Source organism: Drosophila busckii, chromosome 3R (assembly GCF_011750605.1).
Source record: "Drosophila busckii strain San Diego stock center, stock number 13000-0081.31 chromosome 3R, ASM1175060v1, whole genome shotgun sequence".
NCBI lineage: Eukaryota > Metazoa > Arthropoda > Insecta > Diptera > Drosophilidae > Drosophila > Drosophila busckii.
Window position 1 is genome coordinate 9390930 of NC_046607.1, and position 21207 is coordinate 9412136.

General features: G+C 38.3%; 1 protein-coding gene across 5 annotated transcripts; it reads left to right on the top strand.

Annotated features, from left to right (window-relative positions):
- Positions 1–1659: 1659 nt before the first annotated feature.
- On the top strand, positions 1660–19700 carry LOC108603967 (box A-binding factor). Of its 5 annotated transcripts, none has more exons than XM_017993174.1 (7): positions 1660–2312; positions 14745–15165; positions 15265–15502; positions 16910–17109; positions 17480–17644; positions 17703–17862; positions 17989–19697. In XM_017993174.1, exons 2-7 carry the CDS (start codon positions 14788–14790, stop codon positions 19194–19196), a joined length of 2349 nt encoding a protein of 782 aa, XP_017848663.1. In that variant the 5' UTR covers positions 1660–2312; positions 14745–14787; the 3' UTR covers positions 19197–19697. The 5 variants fall into 5 exon arrangements, with proteins under 5 accessions (XP_017848663.1, XP_017848662.1, XP_017848661.1 ...); XM_017993172.1 differs by lacking the exon at positions 1660–2312 and adding an exon at positions 9340–11248 and having other exon boundaries at positions 18501–18900; XM_017993171.1 differs by lacking the exons at positions 1660–2312; positions 16910–17109 and adding exons at positions 9342–11248; positions 16270–16442 and having other exon boundaries at positions 17989–19700.
- Positions 19701–21207: the final 1507 nt, after the last annotated feature.

Here is a 21207-nt window from a genome sequence, read left to right on the forward strand (position 1 = left end):
CAAAGTCAAGCTGATAACATAGAAGCTGACTGCGCTCCGGGATCACAGCAGGCATATATGTATACATATAAATATATATGTATGTATAGCTTATGTATGTATTGACCTTTATGCTGCTAAAGTCTGCAGAGCTCGTCTCATTTTTTTTTTATCTTTTGCCCACAATAAGCCTTCCGGGCTTTGCTTTGCCCTTTGATGATGCATGCTGTATATTTTCAAGCTGATAGGGCTAAGCCACACCCACACCCTCATAGTTAGACATAGAATAAGTCATTATCGCCTTAGGATCCGGGCCCTTTCTCTTCTGATCGACGGCGCCTGCTTAAAGTTTTTTCATACGGTTTGTTTACCTTCTTATCTGAGTTGAGCTAGCTTTGTTTTCAGCACTACAGCTACTTGCTGACTTCTTATCACAGTTTGCAATATGTTACTTTTACATATACATATATATATATATATTTTTATCATTTTCAGTGACGTCAGAGCGGCCGGCGACATATACTTATTATTTTTGTAGGAATTCCTTTGCACATTTTCTTTATCGTGTTTTGTATTTTGTATGCATTAACTTATCGCTCAATTGTTTTGTTTCCTGCACTGCTAGACATTCGGGCGCTCTCTTCTATTTACACTCAATTTTTATCGTTGGGGGAAAATATAAACAAATAGAGAAAAAAAATCTTACGAAGATATTGTTGTTTATTTTCAATATAAAAACTCTACCCATTTAGGTCGTTTGTATTATTTTAGAAAAGGATTCGGCTATTTTTTCAAGTTATCCAAAATAAAGTTAGCGTTTCTGGTTCTCAAGAAAACTTTAATTGTATAAATACCACATGAATTATTAATAATTATAATAAAGGTAAAATAAATCATAAAGTATCGACAAGGGACCTTTCTGGATTATTTATTTCTAATGTTAGACATGCGGGTGTTTGCAATTGCAAACAATCACCAGCAATAGTTTTTTTTTATTATTATAAAAGTCGCTGATAGAGGTAATCAGCAGCAGCAGTGTTTCCCGAGTTTTCGAAGCCATCAAACCTTTTCAAACATACTTACTAATAGCAATATTGATAAGGATATATGAGAGTATACTCAGACATGAGCATAATCGAAAATATATGTGTGCGAGCGGGAGACACATACGGTTGGGTCCGATAAGTATAGTCGCGCGACCAACGCGTGATGCAACTTAATCAAATCGGTTTTGGTCTCCGCACCTCTCTCGCTCGTACTCTCTCTCTCTGGCTGTTGCTGATTTGTTGTGGCGTCAGTGGGGCTGGGGTGGTGGTCTTGCCTCTGATAGCCATATCTTGTGGCAGCCGGCCGTCCAATCAGAGAGTCAGCCAAACTAAAAACACCGGGCAAACGGAAAACGCTCAACAGGCAACAAGGCACGGGGAACGAGTTCGACCGTTTCTCCGATAATAAAGTAGCTACCGAGCTGACGAGCGTTACTCATTGGGTAGATTGTTATTGTTATTGCTGGTGTTGTTGTTGTTGTTGCTGCTGGTTTGTTGTGTGTTGCGTTTTTGAAAAGGTGATATGAAATGTGCTCTGATAAGTTTTAATCAAGAATATTTTACTCGTATTGCTTTGGTGGGCACTGGGTTCACAGTCTCTCAGAGTAGCATTTGAAAAGTTGTAGTAGTAAGTCGAATTGCTCGGATCGCTCCGGTCTATACACACACACATACACGCATCAAGATGTGGGTGATTGACAATAGACTAACTAACAACGCTTCCTGTGGGCCGTGGCGGGTGATAATCACGTGATTTTTTCTGTGGGCGTGCAAACGTCTACCACAATTTTTAAGCGTGGAAAATGGAAAAAGTGAAAATGTTGCGCCGGCGCATGGAAAACCCTTCAAGGCAAAAATATTTAACCACAAAACGTGACGAGTTTAACCAGCAACAGCCAAGGGGCGCCCAAAATGCAAAAAAAAAACCCCTGAAAGAGTTGAGATCTCTATTTTCCCTCAACTGTAAGTGACACTTTTATGCGGTCGCATAAACAAGGTTAACGCCCACGGAATGTGTTTCCAAAAACCATCACACGACAAATTACAAATTTAACGCTTACTTAGCGATCGATGTGCGAGTGTATTTGTGTGCGTGTGTGTGTGAGTGTAACAGATGCCCAATCTACGTTGTCTCATCATCAGGCGTAGACCACATGTGCGTCTAGTCCAAACGCCCCTCATAATGAGCACAGCAATATAACTAGAATGGATTACGATACAAAGATCGTGCTATTCCTATTACACGGTGGGTTTTGCACGCGCCACAATGATTCACGTGTAAAAAATGTAAGTATCCAAATCTATTACAATTACTTAGATGGAATAAGTTAGTAAAATACATATAGTATTACTTAAGTTGGGGTAGACCGCTACCATAATTACAAACTTTAAAAAAATAAATCGAAGCTGCGCGAATCTTTAGAATTACAGTCGAGGAGTAGTTGCTACTTTGCTAAAGATCCAACTAGTCTTTGTGGTATTACTCACCTGTATTCTTACGTTTGAATACAGTACTTCAAAGTTTTGAAGTATTGAATGCGTTACGTATTTTTCTTGTAACTTGAAATAGAGCTAATGATTCATATACAATATAAAACGAATTATGATGATCACGGTAAACCAGCATGACGAGCAACGAACCCCACAGCAGAGCTTCATAGAGAGACGAAGAGGCGTACTTGTGGTCGGAGCCGTATGGAAAGTGTACGGCTAACGGTTGCATTGGTTATGGGTTTTGAGTTTTGAGCGTGGAATAGAGGCTAGGGGCTTGGGGTTGGGGCTGATGTTGTTGTGTACATGGACGGTCGTCTGTCGGCTGTCAAAGCAGCAAGTGCTCCATATACACACACACACACACACATATACGAATGTTTGTGTGTGCTCCATAGCAAAAAATATGGTCCCTTGACTTGTGCGTTCAAATGTATGCGGTCGCCGAGCAATGACGGGCCTTATCAATAGGCCCCTACAGTAACAGCAACAGCAACAGCAACAGCAACAGCAACAGCAACAGCAATAGCACATTATAATATACATTATATGAACAAAAACAAAACAACAGCAATGCTGAGGAATAAAATGAGCGCTGTTGCCGCGTTGCCTCGCAAGAATGTGAAAACAAAAGAAATATATATATATATATATATATATACATATATAAATGGCTATACTATGTACTATGTGTATATAAAACTTGCTTTAAGCTTCCTGTCAAAGTCTTACAGCAGTCATATTTAATTTAATATGTACACATAAATATTTATTTATAACACATGCAAATAATATAAATTAATGCAATCATAGCTTAACAGTAATTTTCCAGAGAACTGCAAAGCATTGCATTTGTATATCAATCTCATAGATACATAAATAGGGCTACAACTTTGCCTTGGAGCGATTCAAGCAAACAACAACACGTGCATGGGACGATGACATATTCTTGTAAAATGCTTGGCAAACAGCACCAAACACAGAACTCACCCTCCATTAGTTTGCTTAAGAACAATGCAAGAAACCGCGACAACAAATACCGCAAAAATACAAAAAAAAGGAAACCAAAACCAATGCAAGAGCGGGAGACATATGTGCGTTTACTTAAATTAAACATAAAACAAAAAGAAAAACAAAAAAAATGTTAGCGTATAAAAGGAATTTTGTGAAATTCCGAAAGGTAAACATAAAAAAACAGCCAGCAAACAAGCAACAGATACAATATACAAGATACATTTATGCCTACGACAACACGTACATGTATTTGTCTTAATTGCCAGAGCACTTAATACACAAAGTGCGCCAATGTCTAGAAGTAAGCCATATCTGCCATAGTGCGACCGCACCTACTATACTTCTATATATGCATGTATATATAGTAACCGACTTGCTCTATTTGGAGGCATCGTCATCGGTTTCGGCATCTGCCAGCGCGTGTCTCTGCTTTACTTTGCCATTGAGTACCTGTTGCTGGTTAAGACTCTACCTGTACGTAATGTGTTTAACAGGATATGAGCAAGACACACTTAGACCCCGAGCCGGGTCGTACCTCGAAGCTGGTCTACATGTTCAAAACTCTGGCTTGCTTTTGTTTATTGCATTTAATTGGTCGAATATTACTTTCGCTGCCGCATAAAAATGTTGGGTTTATGTCCTTCTCTTTTTTGGTATTCATTCATAAATTTGCTTGGGTTATTCCCAGACCGAACATGAATGGATTTGTTATACTTTATGTAATGCACTTTTAATGTGGAAACTCCGAAAATCAAGCTAATGTGGTCAACAGTGAACAAAAACTTATGTCAATAACTATTCTATGGAAAAGGTGTGAAAAACTTTATGACAGACTTTGCACCTTGCTTGAATTTAAATGAATGAAACATATTTTTAAAAATTTAAATCATATTAGATAGTTTTTCTTACAGTTTATTCAATTTTATAGTTGAGCTAACAAATAGTTTGTGGACAAGAAAAATCTTTTTAAATTTGAGTTTAGCTTGAATCTTTTTAAAGACTTTGTACCTTACTTGAAATCAAAATAAATAAAGCAGCAACAAAATATTTTGTAAACATTATTGCTGTGTTAACACCAAATGTATTGACAACAAAAATAAAATGTTTAAATTTGAACTTTGAATGAATAGATTAGCACAGCTGTTAATCAATTATTTTTAATTCCTTTTTAATACGAGTACGAATACTCTAAATATTTTTTACTAATGCGACTTAATCCCCCGCGGTTAAGCAATCATTTTTAAAAGTAATACAACTTCAACTAGACAGACGATCTACTTAGACAGCGCCAGGCGCACAGACATCGGGTTTTGAATAGAAAAGTAATATTTTTAAAATTATATAACCGAACAAGGACAACAAAAAACAATTGTTTGGCTTGACCTTTTGTTTATTTGTTTTGGCACGTACAATGGCGAGCGTTTGCCTAGACAAAAAAGGGTCCTACCCTTAGTCCTGCTCACCACCGATGTGTCCTGATGATCAATTTTGATCCTGTCGGCGCGTGTTTTCAATTATTGTTTACTTTTACAACAAATTTGTCGGCTTACCTGAGCTGCCATTTACCTGAAAACCCAAAGCAATGGCCGTCTTCATATTGCCTTGACTTAGATTAGTGCTGATCAGTTGTATTGATCGTGGCTTTTTGACGGTTTTTAATAAGCCAACTATTTAAATAGGCTGATTCCTCAAGTGTTTGTTTACCTTAACTGTGGGAAAAACAGCCTCAGCTGAAAATGTGCATTAAATATGTAAGTAATATTGCATCAAATATTGTTTGTTTATATAGAGATGCTGGTTGGGATCAGGCGCTAGACTATACGTTGCTTGTTTGTACTAAAAATTAGTTGAGTAAATTGTTTATTTACAATGATGAAAGAAAGGATAGCTTTGGTCCTAACTAGCGTGTGTCACAACATATTGATTGATTTGAAAATTTGTTTCTTCATTACGATGATTTGAAAAAATATTTATCTCAAAGAAATGTGCTACAAATCTGTTTCAAAATCTAATATTATTACGATATACTTTTTATTAAAATATTTTTTAAATAGTAATAATCAAGAAAATTGATTCAATACTTATGCAAATATTTAGAAAACATTTTAATCGGTCGGTAAGATTATAAGTAAATAAAAATGCAATTGTTTTGCGAAAGGCCACTATATTATTATAAGAGGAATCCTAACTGGCTAGCACTACATTAAAAAGGACTTTAGGCATTGTAAAGTGTGTGTTAAAGAGTTGTGGTTGCTGGTGGGGTTTTGTCAAGTGTTTTGCCGATAAGAGAACACTTGACTTGTGGCGGCTTAATTGATATTATCAAATGCCATAAAGCAGTAGAACTAATAGTCAGATAACTGCAGCGTGCTTCTAAATATCCTTGGAAACTCAAGTGCAAAATAAAATGCACTCGATACGATTACCGGGCATAGTTAATATTTATGTTCTAGCTTGAATTTGAGAAATATTAAAAATGCATAAATACATCAACGGTGTTGATATCTGAGATACATATTCTCTTCTATGTGGATACACACGTCTGTGTGTGTGTGTGTGTGCGGTGTAGTTGACACTTGTTAGTGCCCAGGCAATAGCAATTTTGGTGCACCATAAATATGTCAAAATAATGTTAAGTCCATTGGCTGCGCACACTCATAAATACTATAACCGAAATACTCAAAGTCTCGTGGGATATACAAATAAACCCAAGTGCACTGTATATAAATATAAATGTACATACGGCGAATGCTTAATTTTGAACTCTTTTGGCTTTTTACACGCTGCTTATTAAAACTCCATTAAAAAAGTGTGCATATGTTTTTCTCAGTTATTTTATTGCTCAGAGACGTTTTATTCCTTTGCCTTTGGGGCATTGATTGTATTTAAGAAGAATTGTTTTATGCTGCGGCTCATTGAGAATTGCAATTCAAGTGTGAAACATGGCACCTACACACACACACACACACACATACACAAGCGTACATAGCGTTATCCTTCAGGGATATGCAGCAAACTCGCATTCCAGTAATAAATCAGCTCATTAGCTAGTTGACATTGTTGCCAGAGTGCATGAATGATTTATGCATAATGCTTGGAAATCGCTTCTAACTACTCGTGTTTTGTGTTTGTTGACACTCACCTCCCTTCAAAGTAACCACACCATTAAAAAGGGATTTTAGATTTCGAATCCCACACACATACAACAATAGTTCAACTACTTTTGAGGTCACCTACCGTTATTAGCATTTGGGCCCAATGCATTTGGTTTAGACTTAAGCTTATCGCGCCTAACAACCCATGACATTGCTATGGAGCGCTGGTTCTTGTGAGAACCACGCTTAGCATGTGGGCTTTGGAGCTTTAAAATTGTACCCAATATGCACTGTACATAGAGAAATTTCAATTTAGGCCTGTCAACAAACTGCTGACGTCTTAGCATGGGCCACTTTAGGCTAAAGTTTCAAATAAATCACAGACACATGTAACCTGCGACTGAACTTAGTGTTGAACCTTATATATTTTTATAGAAACAAATATAATATTTCATACTCTCACAATCGCAAAAGTAATTTAGTATTTTCAACAGTTTTGTATGGCATTTAAAAAAAAATTAGTTTACTTGTTTTTATCCAAAACTATAGTTTACTATTAAGGCTTTTCTTTTTCAAATCTATAGGGCATTAAATCTTCGATGTGCCAAGATTTGTTGTTTAAGTATTTTTTATTTTTGTATTGTATAAATTGAAAATTTGTTAATTAAGCAAAAAAGAATATTAAATTTAGTACTTATATACACATGTGTATATAACATATATAAATATATAAAATGTAAAGCTTGAGGCCGTAAACAAAATTCGTTCGTCGGCCTCTGGACAAGTGCCTTAAGCACTAATAAGCAGCATCCAGACATCATCGACAGCCAACTTTGCGATCTTGCTGCGCCTTATCAGTGCTTTTTTTTTTTTTTAATATTTTAAGTTTGTTTTCGTACATTATTTTTGTTTCAAAATTGCCACAGAGGTTAATCAGGGTAACTTGTGTGCTCGAGCTGAGCTGAATGAGCCGATCCACTTGAGAATCGCCTACTTTTTGGTTTAAGCATCGTAAAAATGTTGAAATGTCCAAACAGATCGTTGGTGCTGCCTATTCAAATGTCGATAAAAATGCCATAAAACAAAGTAGAAAATCTGTAGGGTTTGGGATCTTTTACGACTTTGCTTCGTCCTGGTTCAAATATAACAATCTTTTAATCAGCCATTAGAACGCTGTTCAAGTACACGGCGGCGCTCGAAATATTAAAAACATATATTTTTTACGACTTTTCGAAATTATTTTGGCGCGTCGTCGCCGTCTTGGGAATTGGCGAAAGAAATCTGGGCACAAGTGAAAGTACTTAACTCTAGCAAAGTGTTCGGTTCTCTACTTTTATTTTCTCACGGCGCCTGGTGCCCTTCGGCTCCAGCTACGTGGCATATCCTTGGCGCTGCTTATGAAATTCTACACGCATCTCATGGCATAATATTTAATGTTTCTCTCTTGATGTGCATGAAAGTATTTTAGTATTTGGTAAAATTTTAAAATATGCATGCTATGTTGAAAAATTCAATTTTGAAATTCTAGTTGTTCCACATATTAAGAATTTTACGCATAATTTCTGAAACTATTGAAATATTAGCCAAGACTAAATTCATTTGATTTAAACATAACGATACAAACTTTTAGGTTGAGATAAATTATGTATTAATATTATACAAACTATTAAGTTGGGATAAACAATTTAAGCTGTTTTCAAAACTAATCGCTTAGGCAGCGTTAATGTGCATTTGTATATTAAAATTAAATCAAATTATCTGCTCGTTGGCACATTAGCTTTAATTGTTGTTAATTTGTAAGCTTCATACTTTTACCAGAGCAGTACTTGCATACATAACACATACACACATGCATATTTATTGTATGTACAAATGCATATGTATGTACATATTAATATACAAATGCAGCCATGTACATATGTACATAAGTATAAAACAGCAGCACACGCTGGCAACAGCCAACCACAACAACGACATTAATAACAACAACAACACCAATACAACTGCAGTTAAGCAGCAACAATAACAATATTTCTACTCGAACAGGCCCGGCTTGAGCCGCCTGCCCTCTGTTCATGGTATTGGGTTTGAGAGGCGTTGCTTAAAATACAACAGCAACACTGGTGGGCGAGAGCGAAAGAGAAAGCATGTGAATAAGCAGCGCGCTATATGATGTACGTGCGATAAGGCCCGCTGCCTGCTGACGAGCAACAGGCATAGTTGTTGTTGAAGGAAGAGAGCGCTGATTTAAGAGAGCGCAGCCAGAGCGAGCGCAAGCTCCCAAGTGAGCGCCAAATCGAGCGCAGATAGTGCTTGCTCTTACAACTGCTGTAACTATTGCTGTTGTTATTGTTGTTGTTGCTATTGCTGCAGTCTGAGCGCAGGCGTTAGAAGCTGTACTGAAAAGAAACATGCATATTGATTATGATTATAATAACGGCATGTGGAGCAGAAGCAAAGTGCAAAGCACAAAATATTATTGTATGAATGGAAGGCGAGCAAAGTGAGAGAGGAGCAAGAAGAGCATCAATGTTCTAGAGAGCGCGTTTGAGCTTGGGATGTTGGGATTTTGCTTTTGTGCTTATTCCATATGTTTGTACGTGCATATGTGTGCGTGTGTACTTATTTGAATTTGTGAAGTGACGTTTTAAAAACACATTTTTTATGATTTTTGTTCATTTTGAAATTAAGTGTGTGTCGAGCTCAGTTTGTATGAAAAACGCGGCGGACACGGACACGTACGTTGATCAGTGCGGAACACTTGAAAAATCTAGACAGTTGACATAGCTCAATCAAATACACACATACATACATCATTATTTACAATCATATGTATGTATGTAAATACAAAATAATTGTCTACTAACTATAAACAAATACTAAAATGACAAAAGCTAGCAAAAGCAAGGAAAAGGATAAAAACGGGAATAATGTTTTGCGAGAGTCGAAAGACCTCTTGTCCAGGGCTGCCCAAATGAAATTCTCCACGTCCGCGTCCAATACAAAGAAGCATACGACAGGCGAAAGGGAAAGAGCAACAGGATCAAATGCCACAACAATTGTATTTAGTCAAGCGCAACAGGCAGTCGCCGCGACCGCGAAAGAGACGGCGATAGAAGCACAGGAGAACGGCGACAACGTCGCGCTTAAGGCACAACAAGAACAAAAACAAAAACAAGAAAAAGAACAAGAGAAAGCAGCGACGCCGACAGCGAATTTATCGTCGACATTTGAGTCGAAGGCTCACTCATCAGTTGCCAGTGAAACGGCGAAGCAAACAGTTGCCAGTACACCAGCAACCGCAGCAGCAGCAGCAACAACAACAGCAACCTTAATTTCAGCAACACCAACAACTGCGAATTCAACAAACAGTGCGCGAAGTTCGAATGTTTTTGTTTATGCTGACAGCGTAAGGCAGCAACAGCAACAGCAGCAACAACAACAGCAGCAGCATCAGCAGCAATTGCAGCAGCCTAGTGACGTCAGTAGCAATATTGTTACAGACGAGACGGCGGCAACTACTAGCAATAGTAATCAAGATAAAGTGAAGCCCAAAACAGAAAACGTAACAAATCTAGAGACAGAGTCAACAATAACAACAACAGTGGCCGCAACTGGCGATAAATATTACAAGATAACAAAAAAAAGTGAAATAAACGAACGAGAACAAAATGCAACAGCAGCAGCAACAGTGACAACATTAGGCATTGCAAATAATGAATTACCGTTGCATTATCGCGGCTTCAACAATTCGGTGATCATAGCCAACTATGCGCATCAGCAGCAGCAGCAACAGCCCGAACAGCAGCAGCAGCAACAATTTTTCGAGCAGCAGCAGTTTGTGCAACTCAAGTTAGAGCAGCAACAACACGGCAGCTGGCTGGCTTACAACAATTGTGCCTACGACTTGACCAGCAACAGCAGCAGCAGCAACACAAACGCAACAGCAACAGCACCCCTGGCACACTTTCCATATCATCCACACGCACATTTATACGATACGCAGCTCAGCGCAGGCATCAGCACGGATCCCATAATGCGCAGCAATTTTACGCTCTACAGCGGCGGCGGTGGAGTTGGTGTGGGCACACACGAGCAACATCAGCTGCAGCAGCATGTCGGCTCGGTTATCGCGCACACCACCCACAGCGCACCGCCCAATATCGATGAGGTCATTGAGGATACACTCAAGGACGAGTGCTTCGATGAGGAGCATGTGTCCAGCTATCATATGCTTACATCGGTCTCTGATCTGCATGTGCTCAAGGAAGCCAATGCCACCATATACTCCATGACGCACGATCAGCTGTTGCAGCAGCAACAACAGCAGCAGCAGCAGCAACAGCAACAACAACACCTGCAACATCACTTGTCACAGCAGCAACATCATACGCATCATCATCACAACAACAACAACTCGGCCAGCTCAGTGGGCGGGGACTCGCCCTCGCCCTCGCACGCCCTGGTCGCCGCCCATGGCAGCGATGCGGCCGCCCTGCAAAGCTTCACGCAACTAACCAATGCACCACTCAGCATTAATTTGCACCGCGATAGCTACGGCAGCCTGTCGCCGGATCACGCCAGCTACTTTAGCACCCAGCTCAATCCAGTGCTCCACACCAGGTGAGTTTCAGTTCCCACTATGAGCTCATTGCTCAGCTCCCATTGTACCACCCTCAAAACGCACGTGCCTTTCGTTGAAAATTAAAAACGCAGCGCCGCTTCAACGGTTCGCACTTGCAAAAGTCATGATCAGCCAGCAACGTTGTTGTTGCTTTTCTGATTCATGTTATATTATTATTATTATTACATTTTTTTGTATATTTTTGTTATTGTAACTTTGCTCTACTCTTGCTTGACTTTGATATTTGTTACGTTAGCTCAGTCAGTTGAGCTCGTCACACTCATAGGTAATAACAAAATGTCACAATTGTTGCACTTGTTGTTTGCCTAGACTTCGCTCCGAAATTCTCCAATCCAAAACACTCTCGACTTATGGCATTCCCAGCTGGTTTCTATATGTATTATATGCTGGCTATAGGTATTATGCATTCCATTGGGAAAAACTGTTAGCTGGTTACATCTCTTGTTGTTTTTTCTTTATTTTTTTTTTTTGCTGTATTTATTGAGGATTTATTGAGTTGGCAATTGCCTGCTTTGGCTGACTGCTTGGAATGTTTTTCACATTTGTTTTTATACAGTTGGTTTCTACACAGAACTCTGAATTCTTCAACTCATATGTATGAATTTCATACATAGCCATACCCAATAGTATTAGCAACTATTGTTAGTGAGGCAGGTTGTAAGTAGCCTTGACTAAGCTGAACCGAAGAATTATTTATGAAATACTTGACCAATTCGTAAACAGCTAAAATGTCATAATACAGGGAGAACTCAAACTTGGATCAAAATAAACAATTGCTTTAGCTTAAAGAGTCGCGCCCCTGGGCACTTGTTTGACGTTTTGGCGTTTCCTCCAGTTAAGAGCTTCAAGTCAACAAGACATAAATACATATATACATATACTATATGTGTGTGTGTGTGTGTGTAGCTGCAAGCCATGCTCCAATTTCATAAACAAAAGCATGCAGTTTGTTAATAGCGAGAATCTTACGTACTTTGGGGGTAAGCGCTTGCCGCTTGACTGTTGCTGATGATTCAGCAAAAGGCGCATACATCCAAGCTTAGTTTGCTTGGTCTGAATCAGAAATTCAGGGGGAGGCTTCTGTAAACACAAATTGGTTGGCTTGGACTTTTGACTGCTTGACTAAGCGTGCCCACAGCATGAATGTAGCCAAAATAGAGTCAGTCAGTCAGTCAGTCAGTCATGCTGGTTAGACGCAACACGTGTCCAGGTATTCGGGCCACGCACGTGCCACAGCCAGTTGCTAAAAAGCGCAAGAGGGGGCGTGACCCGCATTTGAGGTAACCAAAAGAAAACTAAACTAATAAAAAAAAGAGCTACACATACAACAAATGCAAAATGCAATTTAAGCGCATTTTTCTAGCTTGTTTGACGTATACGGTTACAAGTGGAGGATACCGGGCCTGTGAATATATGTTGTGGGTAACTTAAAGCCACCTCTTGACATAGAAAACTCTAACAAATTTCGTTGGCTCACAGTCTGAGTCTCTGAGTTGGTCTGAGTCAGCATTAAGCTGCACTCAACCCTTAGAGACGCTAACGCAGTTTTCAAAGACCCGCACAATTTGCCTAAACTTGCAATTAAATATAGTAAAAAATTCTAGTTAAAACTAGCTACACCTCTATCTGCTTATCGAACACACACACTCTTTCTCTCGAAGCGAACACTGCCGGACGGACAGTACGGACGGACTGTGGCCGGGTGACGTGCGCGTGTATGTGACTTTTGGTTAATTTTTTGGTGCAGAAACCAGAAGAAGATATAAGATATGAGCGTCGAAGCTCACATATTCCACATATGTATAGAAAACAAGAAGTCTACGCGAAATACTCACCTGCAACAAACAGCAACAATAGCAACAGCAACAGCAACAGCAACAGCTACAGCAGCAACCATAAACCGAACACCGATAAAATAATATCGTGCAGTTTGTCTTGCTACTTCCTATATACAGCTTAGTACGTTGCCAAACAGCGTGCGACATCTTAAGCTGTATGCTGAGTATTTAATATATGTTATAGCTATATATATATATATATTGCTAAAGATTTGTCATGCTATGCAGCAGTTGCTGTCTTTGTTGCTATGCTTGTTATCAATGCGCGTGAGAAACTAGTAAACTTTTCTTCTTGATAGCAATTATTATAATTATAACTTTATATTTAAAACAAATGTATAAACAAATCTTTACTTAATCAACTAAATTTCCTTTCAAATTGCTAACTACATTTTCAGCTTTGTCTTTACTCTATTAAGGTTAATGCAGTTTTCTCAATTTCTTGTCACTCCAAAGAGTATTTTTATTAGCTGTTAACGTTGTAGCTTTTGTATCTTTTTACATTTTGCTGTTGCTGTTGTGCGCAGCGCATCTTGTTAAGATTGTTTTGCTTTTTATTTTTGTGCTAACTGGCGACAGCGGCAGCGACGCCAGCTGCGACTGCAACAACTGCATTGGCATAAAACTAAACCCGACTCAATTCATTATGCAAACGCGCGTGCCCCGTTTCGGTTGTTGTATCGTCTGACCAGTTGAGTGTTGTTTGGTTTTTCAAAATCCGCAAAAAAATCATATACTATAACTAAATGCAAACGTGCTCCTGACGCGCGTCTATCAACAAAATATAAAATTGTATTTAAGTTTTTATGCGCAAAGGGTTGTAACAGACAATAAAGCATATTAATGTTATTAATTGATGTAACAATTAATTGTTTACCTTTAGTGTTGTTGTGTGTGTGTGTGTGTGCATTAAATTTTTAAAATTCGACAAGTGTTATTTGTTCATTCAGTCACGCTTTTAACTTCCGATCTTTGTTTGATGTGATACCCATACATGAACATTTGACAACGCTGCAATTCTGATTTGTTTATAACACAACTTAAAAAAAAAAACGAGAACAACAACAAACTACAAGCATTCAAACGTAGCAAAAATATTTGCACAGGCTACCGTTGAAAAGCGAACGAGGGGAATTCGAGTCGCATAAACAAAAGCTGCAACACTTTTATTTTTAATTAAAACTTTTATGGTCAAGCACACACACACACACACAAACATACACACATACATACACATATAATATATATATATATATATGTGTTGGCATAAATGTGTCGCTGGTGGTCCGTCCTACAGTTTTGTAATATAAACAATGCATGGATATGTTAACAGTTTCATTTTACAAAAACCCGCTCGCAGGAAGACGCTTTAACAGTGATCGCTAACATTGACAGAGCCTGTTAAGTAACATAAATGAAAGCCATGCGAATTTAAGCGCGTGCAAAGAAAATTATTTAGAGCGCGTATAATTTTATTATTAATAAAAAGCAACAACATGTTTTTTTCGAATTACAATAATATGTATTTGAAAAACTATTGCTATAGGTAAATTTTGCATGCTTTTGTTATTTGTATTAACTGCTGCAAATAAATGAATTTAAATTAATTTTTTTGAATTTCTTGTTGCACTTGCAGCTCGGTCTATGCAGGTCCTTTGTTGGCCTCGGCTGCCAATGGCATGCAGTATGGCATGGCATCAATGACCTCGCCCATGCACGCCCACTTGCAGCAGCAGCAGCAACATCAGCAACTTCAGCAGCAGCAACATCATCAGCAGCAGCAGCAGCAGCAGCACCATCAACAGCAGCAGCAGCACAACTCGAGCAGCAGCAGTCCTGGTCCTGTGGGTCTACTCCACACCAGTGGCGGCAACAATGCTGCACACAGCTCGCTGCTGGACGATGGCTATGGCTCCCCAAAGAGCAGCCACAGCGGCAATGATGCCCCCAGCAACTTAGCCTTGCCAGCATTTGGCGCTGCCTACGGCGTGCCCAATGGCACTGCAACTGGCGCCGAACGCTCTGGCTACGCATCACTGACCAATTACCGCACACACGTAAGTTCGAAGGCCTTGCCCACGTCGTCCAGCCTTTTGCACTTGCTTCAGCAATTATAGTTAAATTTTCTCTGTTTCTGTTTGCTTTTGCAATTGCAGAATGATGCTTGGCCTGGTCATTATGAGCCAATTAGCTACGCGACCAGTTCCGCCAGCCAGGTGCAGCTGGGTGGCAGCGGCAGCGTCAATGCTGCGGCCACAAATGTAATACGCAACGGACGCGTTGTTGCTGCCGCAGCAGCTGCAGCAGCCGCTGTCGATGGTGCCACAAATCCTGTTGATCGCTATGTCAACGCCGCCCATCTCACGCTTCCCGCCTCGGCATCCCTCTCAGCAAGTAAGTTTCGCTCTCATTTACTTTTACACATAAGTTAGGCCTAGTTCGTTAGCCGTAGGTCCAGAGTCCTATGTTTGGGTTTAGTCTAGCGCACATTTGGCCACAGAACACTTTAGGTAGAAATTCACACTCAAACATTTGGCAGGACTGTCTATGCGGCTGCTATTTGAGCAACCTATGTAAATTCAAGAAATGGATGCCAACTGTCTGCTCAAATATATGGTTAAAAATAAAATAGGTCTGTCTGAGAAGTAAAAGTTATACTACAAAATAATTAATTATAATTAATCATTCAAAAACAAAGTTTTAGATTTTACATTAAACTGGGTAACTTTATTATTTTAAATTATTAGCTAAATTTTGTTAGTTGAGCTCTAAGTTTGTTTTTAAGCACATTCTATTTATCTAATACTTGTATTTAATTTAATATTTATTACAACCTTACATTATAAATAACGTATAATAAATTCAATTAATTTTTTGATCAAAATGAAAACCACAAGACAACGATAAACGAAACACAAACAAGAAAAAAACAATAATTATGAATAAATATGATACAAAAATACAATGCAGTTTACATACGCACCCACACACACACACACACATACACACATATACACACACACACATATGCAAACATATAAAAGTATAAAAATAATAATTAATCAAACCTAAATCAGATTATTGAATGTAATACACTCTATTGTATTTTGCAATTACAAATTTCTCGATTCTCATACTGAATAACTAAACTTTCTCAAAAGCATTACTCGATGCCGATTTTTTCACTGAGGGGCGAGAATGTGTCAATTGTGGTGCGATTTCAACCCCATTATGGCGACGCGATAACACAGGACACTATTTATGCAATGCTTGCGGCTTATATCATAAAATGAACGGCATGAATCGACCACTAATTAAACAGCCTAGAAGATTGGTAAATGTCAACAGCAAAACAACAAAAACATCAGCAAGTTTTACATACTACTTAACTAACAAACAACAAAACCAACAAAAAAAAACAACAACTACAATCAATTAAACTCACAATGAAAATTTGCTTTTGTGTGAAACAAAATCCATAAATTAGATAAATAGATAATGGGATAACAAAAACTTATAGAAATCCGCCAGCCAGACTGCAGCAACGTTCTCGCTTCATTCATTGAAAAAGCAACTTAAAAATATCAAAAACAAAATGTACAAAAATCAATATATTGAAATGGAACCAAGAAAAAATGCATAGAGAGAAAATTAATTGAATTTATTATATTAGTCAAGCGCAAATTAGTTTTGTTTGCCCGAACAAAATCAAAATCAAAAACAAAAAAAACTTAAAACATGAAATCAAAAATAATGAAACTCAAACTGTATTACAACAACATTCTAATTGCATTATTACAGTGGCCGCTGAATCAGGCGCGGATTTCTATAAGACCTACCCATTTAACGTGATCAGCGCTAGCCGCAATAAGGCCTCCACAAACAGTGGCAACAGTGCTGCCGGTTCCGGTTCTGCAGTCTCAACGTCTGCAACGACAACGTCGTCAGTGACTTCGACTCCGCTCGACGAGCACGTTAGTCGCGGCAATTCGAGACGCTTGGTAGGTCGTCCATTAATTATTGAAACAGCCCCAAAACCAAAACCAAACCAAACCAAAATCGAACCCAAGCAAAACCCCCCCAAAGCAAACAAATTAAACAATTTGCAAACTAACTAACAGCGTAGTTCGATTTCCTCCTACTTTCAACTAAAATTGCTCAGCATGATTAGTAAACATTAGCTACTATCCACTAGTATGTGCTTTGTTTGTTTGGGCCACTAACCAAATCGGTATCCTCCTAAAATAAAGATGTTGTTCCACATCAAAAGCAAATTTCTCACACACACTCTCTCTCTCTCTCTATCTCTCTCACTGCAACACAAGCACACTTACTAAATGAATGTTATTCTCTCCCGACATTTATCAATAGAGCGCAACGAGACGCGCTGGCATGACCTGCTCCAATTGCCAGACCAGCTATACATCGCTCTGGCGACGCAATCCTGGCGGCGAGCCCGTCTGCAATGCCTGCGGTCTCTACTATAAGCTGCACAATGTGGTGCGTCCACCAAGCATGAAGAAGGACACAATACAAGTAAGTAGCGCATACAACATTTGTTAGTGGCTCAACTAATTTAATTCTTTGTTTTTAGAAACGTAAACGCAAACCAAAGGGCACCAAGAGTGAAAAGTCCAAGAAGATGCGCACTGCGCAGGCTGCTGCTGCCTTGGCCTCCAGCACAGCCGCCGCTGCTTGCCACAGTGTCAACATGCCGCTCGATGCACATGATGCTCAAATGGATGTTAATGAAGGTAAGTTGGGGGCTCTAAGTTTGTAAGCTCATTGGGTCTTTGTTTTTATCATATTGTGTTGTTGCACGCATGCCTAATTTGTGATGTCTGCTTTCTCTCTCTCTCTCTCTCTCTTTGTGTGTTCAGACATGAAACCACATGCATATATGTCATACGCATCGCAACAACAGCAACAGCTACAGCAACACCAGCTACAACTGCAGCAGCAACATCAGCTTAACCCTGAGCCACATTCATCAGCGGCCAGCTCTCCGCATAGCATGGCTTCCAATTCATTATCACCCAATGCCACAGCTCAACAACAGCAGCAGCAGCAGCAGCAACAACAGCAGCAGCAGCAGCAACAGCAACAACAACAACAGCAGCAACAGCTCTGTGTTGGCTTGGACATGTCACCCTCATCATCATACCAAATGTCACCACTAAATATGCAACAGCAAGCGCAGCATTCCTGCAGCATGCAACACTCACCTGGCACACCCACATCAGCCATGTCACAGTCCATTTACTCTACGCCATCACCCACACAGCTACACAACAATAACAACAACAACTCATTATTTAATCATAATAACAATAATAACAGCAACAACAACAACAATAATAATTGCAACGAAACTAACAAGCAAATTATTCAGAAATATCTGCAAGCTCAGCAATTGAGCAACAGCGAGCAACAGCAGCTTATGCACCTGATGCCGAGCAGCATTACGGCGGCAGCAGCAGCTGTAGCAGCAGCGGCGGCGGCGGAGGCAATCACCACGGCAATCAAATCGGAGTCATCCAGCACCAGCACCAACAACAACTCCAACAGCAACAGCAGCATCAAGCAGTCAGCTGCAACAACAGCCACAACACCGACCACGGCATCGAACACACTATCCTCACTGAGCCTGAGCAACAGCAACATTATCAGTCAACAAAATCTCTACCAACAACAGTCGCTTGGTAAGACTGACATGCCATTATGTAAATCGGTTCTAAGCGGACGCGCTTCATCGCCCTACTATTTGGATGAGCAGCCGGCGATCATTAAAATGGAGCAAATGGAGCAACAACAGCAGCAGCAGCAGCAACACCAACAACAGCAGCAACATCTACACGACGAGCTGCTGCTCAGTCGCTCGGCCTCACTTGAAGAGCATTATGAACTGGCTGCGTACAATCGTCACCAACAGCAGCAACAGCAGCTTAGCTTACAACAACAATCTGAGCTAATGCAGCATGAGCAACACATTGCCAGCTATGCAATGCATGCTGCCGCACAGCAGCAATTGCAGGAATTTGAGCGTAAATATGGCGTTGAGCGCGAAAGCATTGTCAAAATGGAGTAATGTGCGTAGATTGGTGTTGCTCTGATCAAAGATATTGTTGATATATAAATCTCACAGCTCCAAAGAAATTTTAATCCATTCTTAGTTTAGTTATTATAATTGCGTATACTGTAAGTTCTCAAAGAGCTTGTAACACACACACACACAAACACTCACATACACCTCCACATACCTACACATTCGTTTTGTATATAGATTTAAGCACTCTAATTTGAACTTTCTCTGTTTGTTATTTAACATTTAATATTTAGCTTAATTTTTAGCAAAATGCATGCAGCATGGAAACTTTCTTGCTGTGGCGCCTAATACTATTTCTGTTAGCATTTTATATCACATTTGAGATTTCTTATCATCAAATTCCATATATTTGAATAAGTAATTGTAGATTAGTCGTCAGCAAGAATGAACACTATAAATTGTTTCAATAATCTCATGCAATTTAGTTAGTAATTTATGTAAATCTAATACATGTATATTTAAAGCCAAATTAAGTTTTAGTTATATACAAATTTGTACTCCATTTTGCAATATTAATTTTAATATTACTTTTGACCAAATAAAACAATTCCAAAAAACTCTTGCAGCGTTTTCCTGTTTATACGCTACGTATGCGTTATAAATACAATTATATCGATACTTATCGATAAGCCACCACAGCGTTAATGTTGACTCAAAAATGAGGCCAATATGTTGTTATGTGCACTGTTAACTTAACAGAAATATCTAGCATTGATTATTTTCACTTAGGCTTTGCTATCCCATGGAAATATAATTGAATTAAATAATGTATGGCTACATTATGATTTTTAGAAGTGTTTTACCTCTTTAAATTACATTTTTAATCTCAAGGTGTGCAGCTTATGATTAATTAGCTGCTTAGGATAATGTGACGCGAAATATTTGTACAGCTATCTGTTAAATCAACAGAAAAATTTTTGTATTCTCTGTAGTCATGCAATGACAAATTAAAAGTTGTATTGCACTCGTCACAGTACTGATATTTTCAAAATGCTAATTGTTATAATATTTTATTATATTATATTATTTGCTTTGCTTAATTTGTTTTGCTGATTTTGTGAATTTAAATATAACGCGTAAAAGTATGTTACAATTTTTAAACATACAAAAAGAGCGTCACTAGTCAGTCAAGACAACAACCACTAAAAAGAAATGCAGCGAATGATCGGCTGAATAGAGTAGAAAACATTGCGCAAAATGCCATAGAAATTTAATAGATCTGAGTTTTACTAACTTAAATCTAAAGAATGATATCAGGAGCATTCAAAACCATATTTCTTTCTCTTTTTCATGAGACATTTTTAAAATTTGTAATAATAGTTTGTTTGTTTTTATATCTTAATGGATTATTTAATTTAGAAGTTTTTTACACTTTTATCTCCAGTTAAGCTTAATGATAAATATTTTCACTGCTTTATGTTGAAAAGAAACTTAACTGCAAAAGTAAACCAACAAATTTCCTGTGATATGTAACATTTAAAGAACTTTAATACTTATTAACTTCATATGAAAAATTAGTAGATATGTATAGTGGTATTTGTATAGACTTTTCAAAATGCACAAGAAAGTTTTTAATTTGTTTTTAATAATTCGTTATAACCAGACAAAGTTCTATGTAAATCTTTATTTCAAAGTAGAGATGTTTTTATTTTTGAAGAAATGATTTTAATTTAACATTTATATAATAATAATGTGCAATGTATAATTGAGGAAGTCAAATTGACAACAACGAAAAAAAAAATAAAAGAAGAATATGGCCTTTTATATAGATAAACCAATAATGTAGAAAATAAATTATTTACAAGATAATTTCTTTATTTCGAAATAAAAGATACGAATTATTACAAAGCTCTGCTTTTGGGTTGAGTTATTTTCTTCATTAAAACAAATAAGAGTTAGGCTACTCTGAAGAATAACTTAAATCAATTATAAGGAAGCTTATAAAAATAACTTAATCGAAGCTATCTAATGTTAGACACATTTATTTTAAGTA

Bases quoted from the DNA above. Each gene is read 5' to 3' on its own strand.
- LOC108603967 (XM_017993170.1), top strand. From the start codon at position 9,510: ATGACAAAAGCTAGCAAAAGCAAGGAAAAGGATAAAAACGGGAATAAT. The intron at 17,110-17,479 runs GTAGGTCGTCCA...ATTTATCAATAG, and splicing joins GCGGCAATTCGAGACGCTTG to AGCGCAACGAGACGCGCTGG. The intron at 17,863-17,988 runs GTAAGTTGGGGG...TTGTGTGTTCAG, and splicing joins TCAAATGGATGTTAATGAAG to ACATGAAACCACATGCATAT.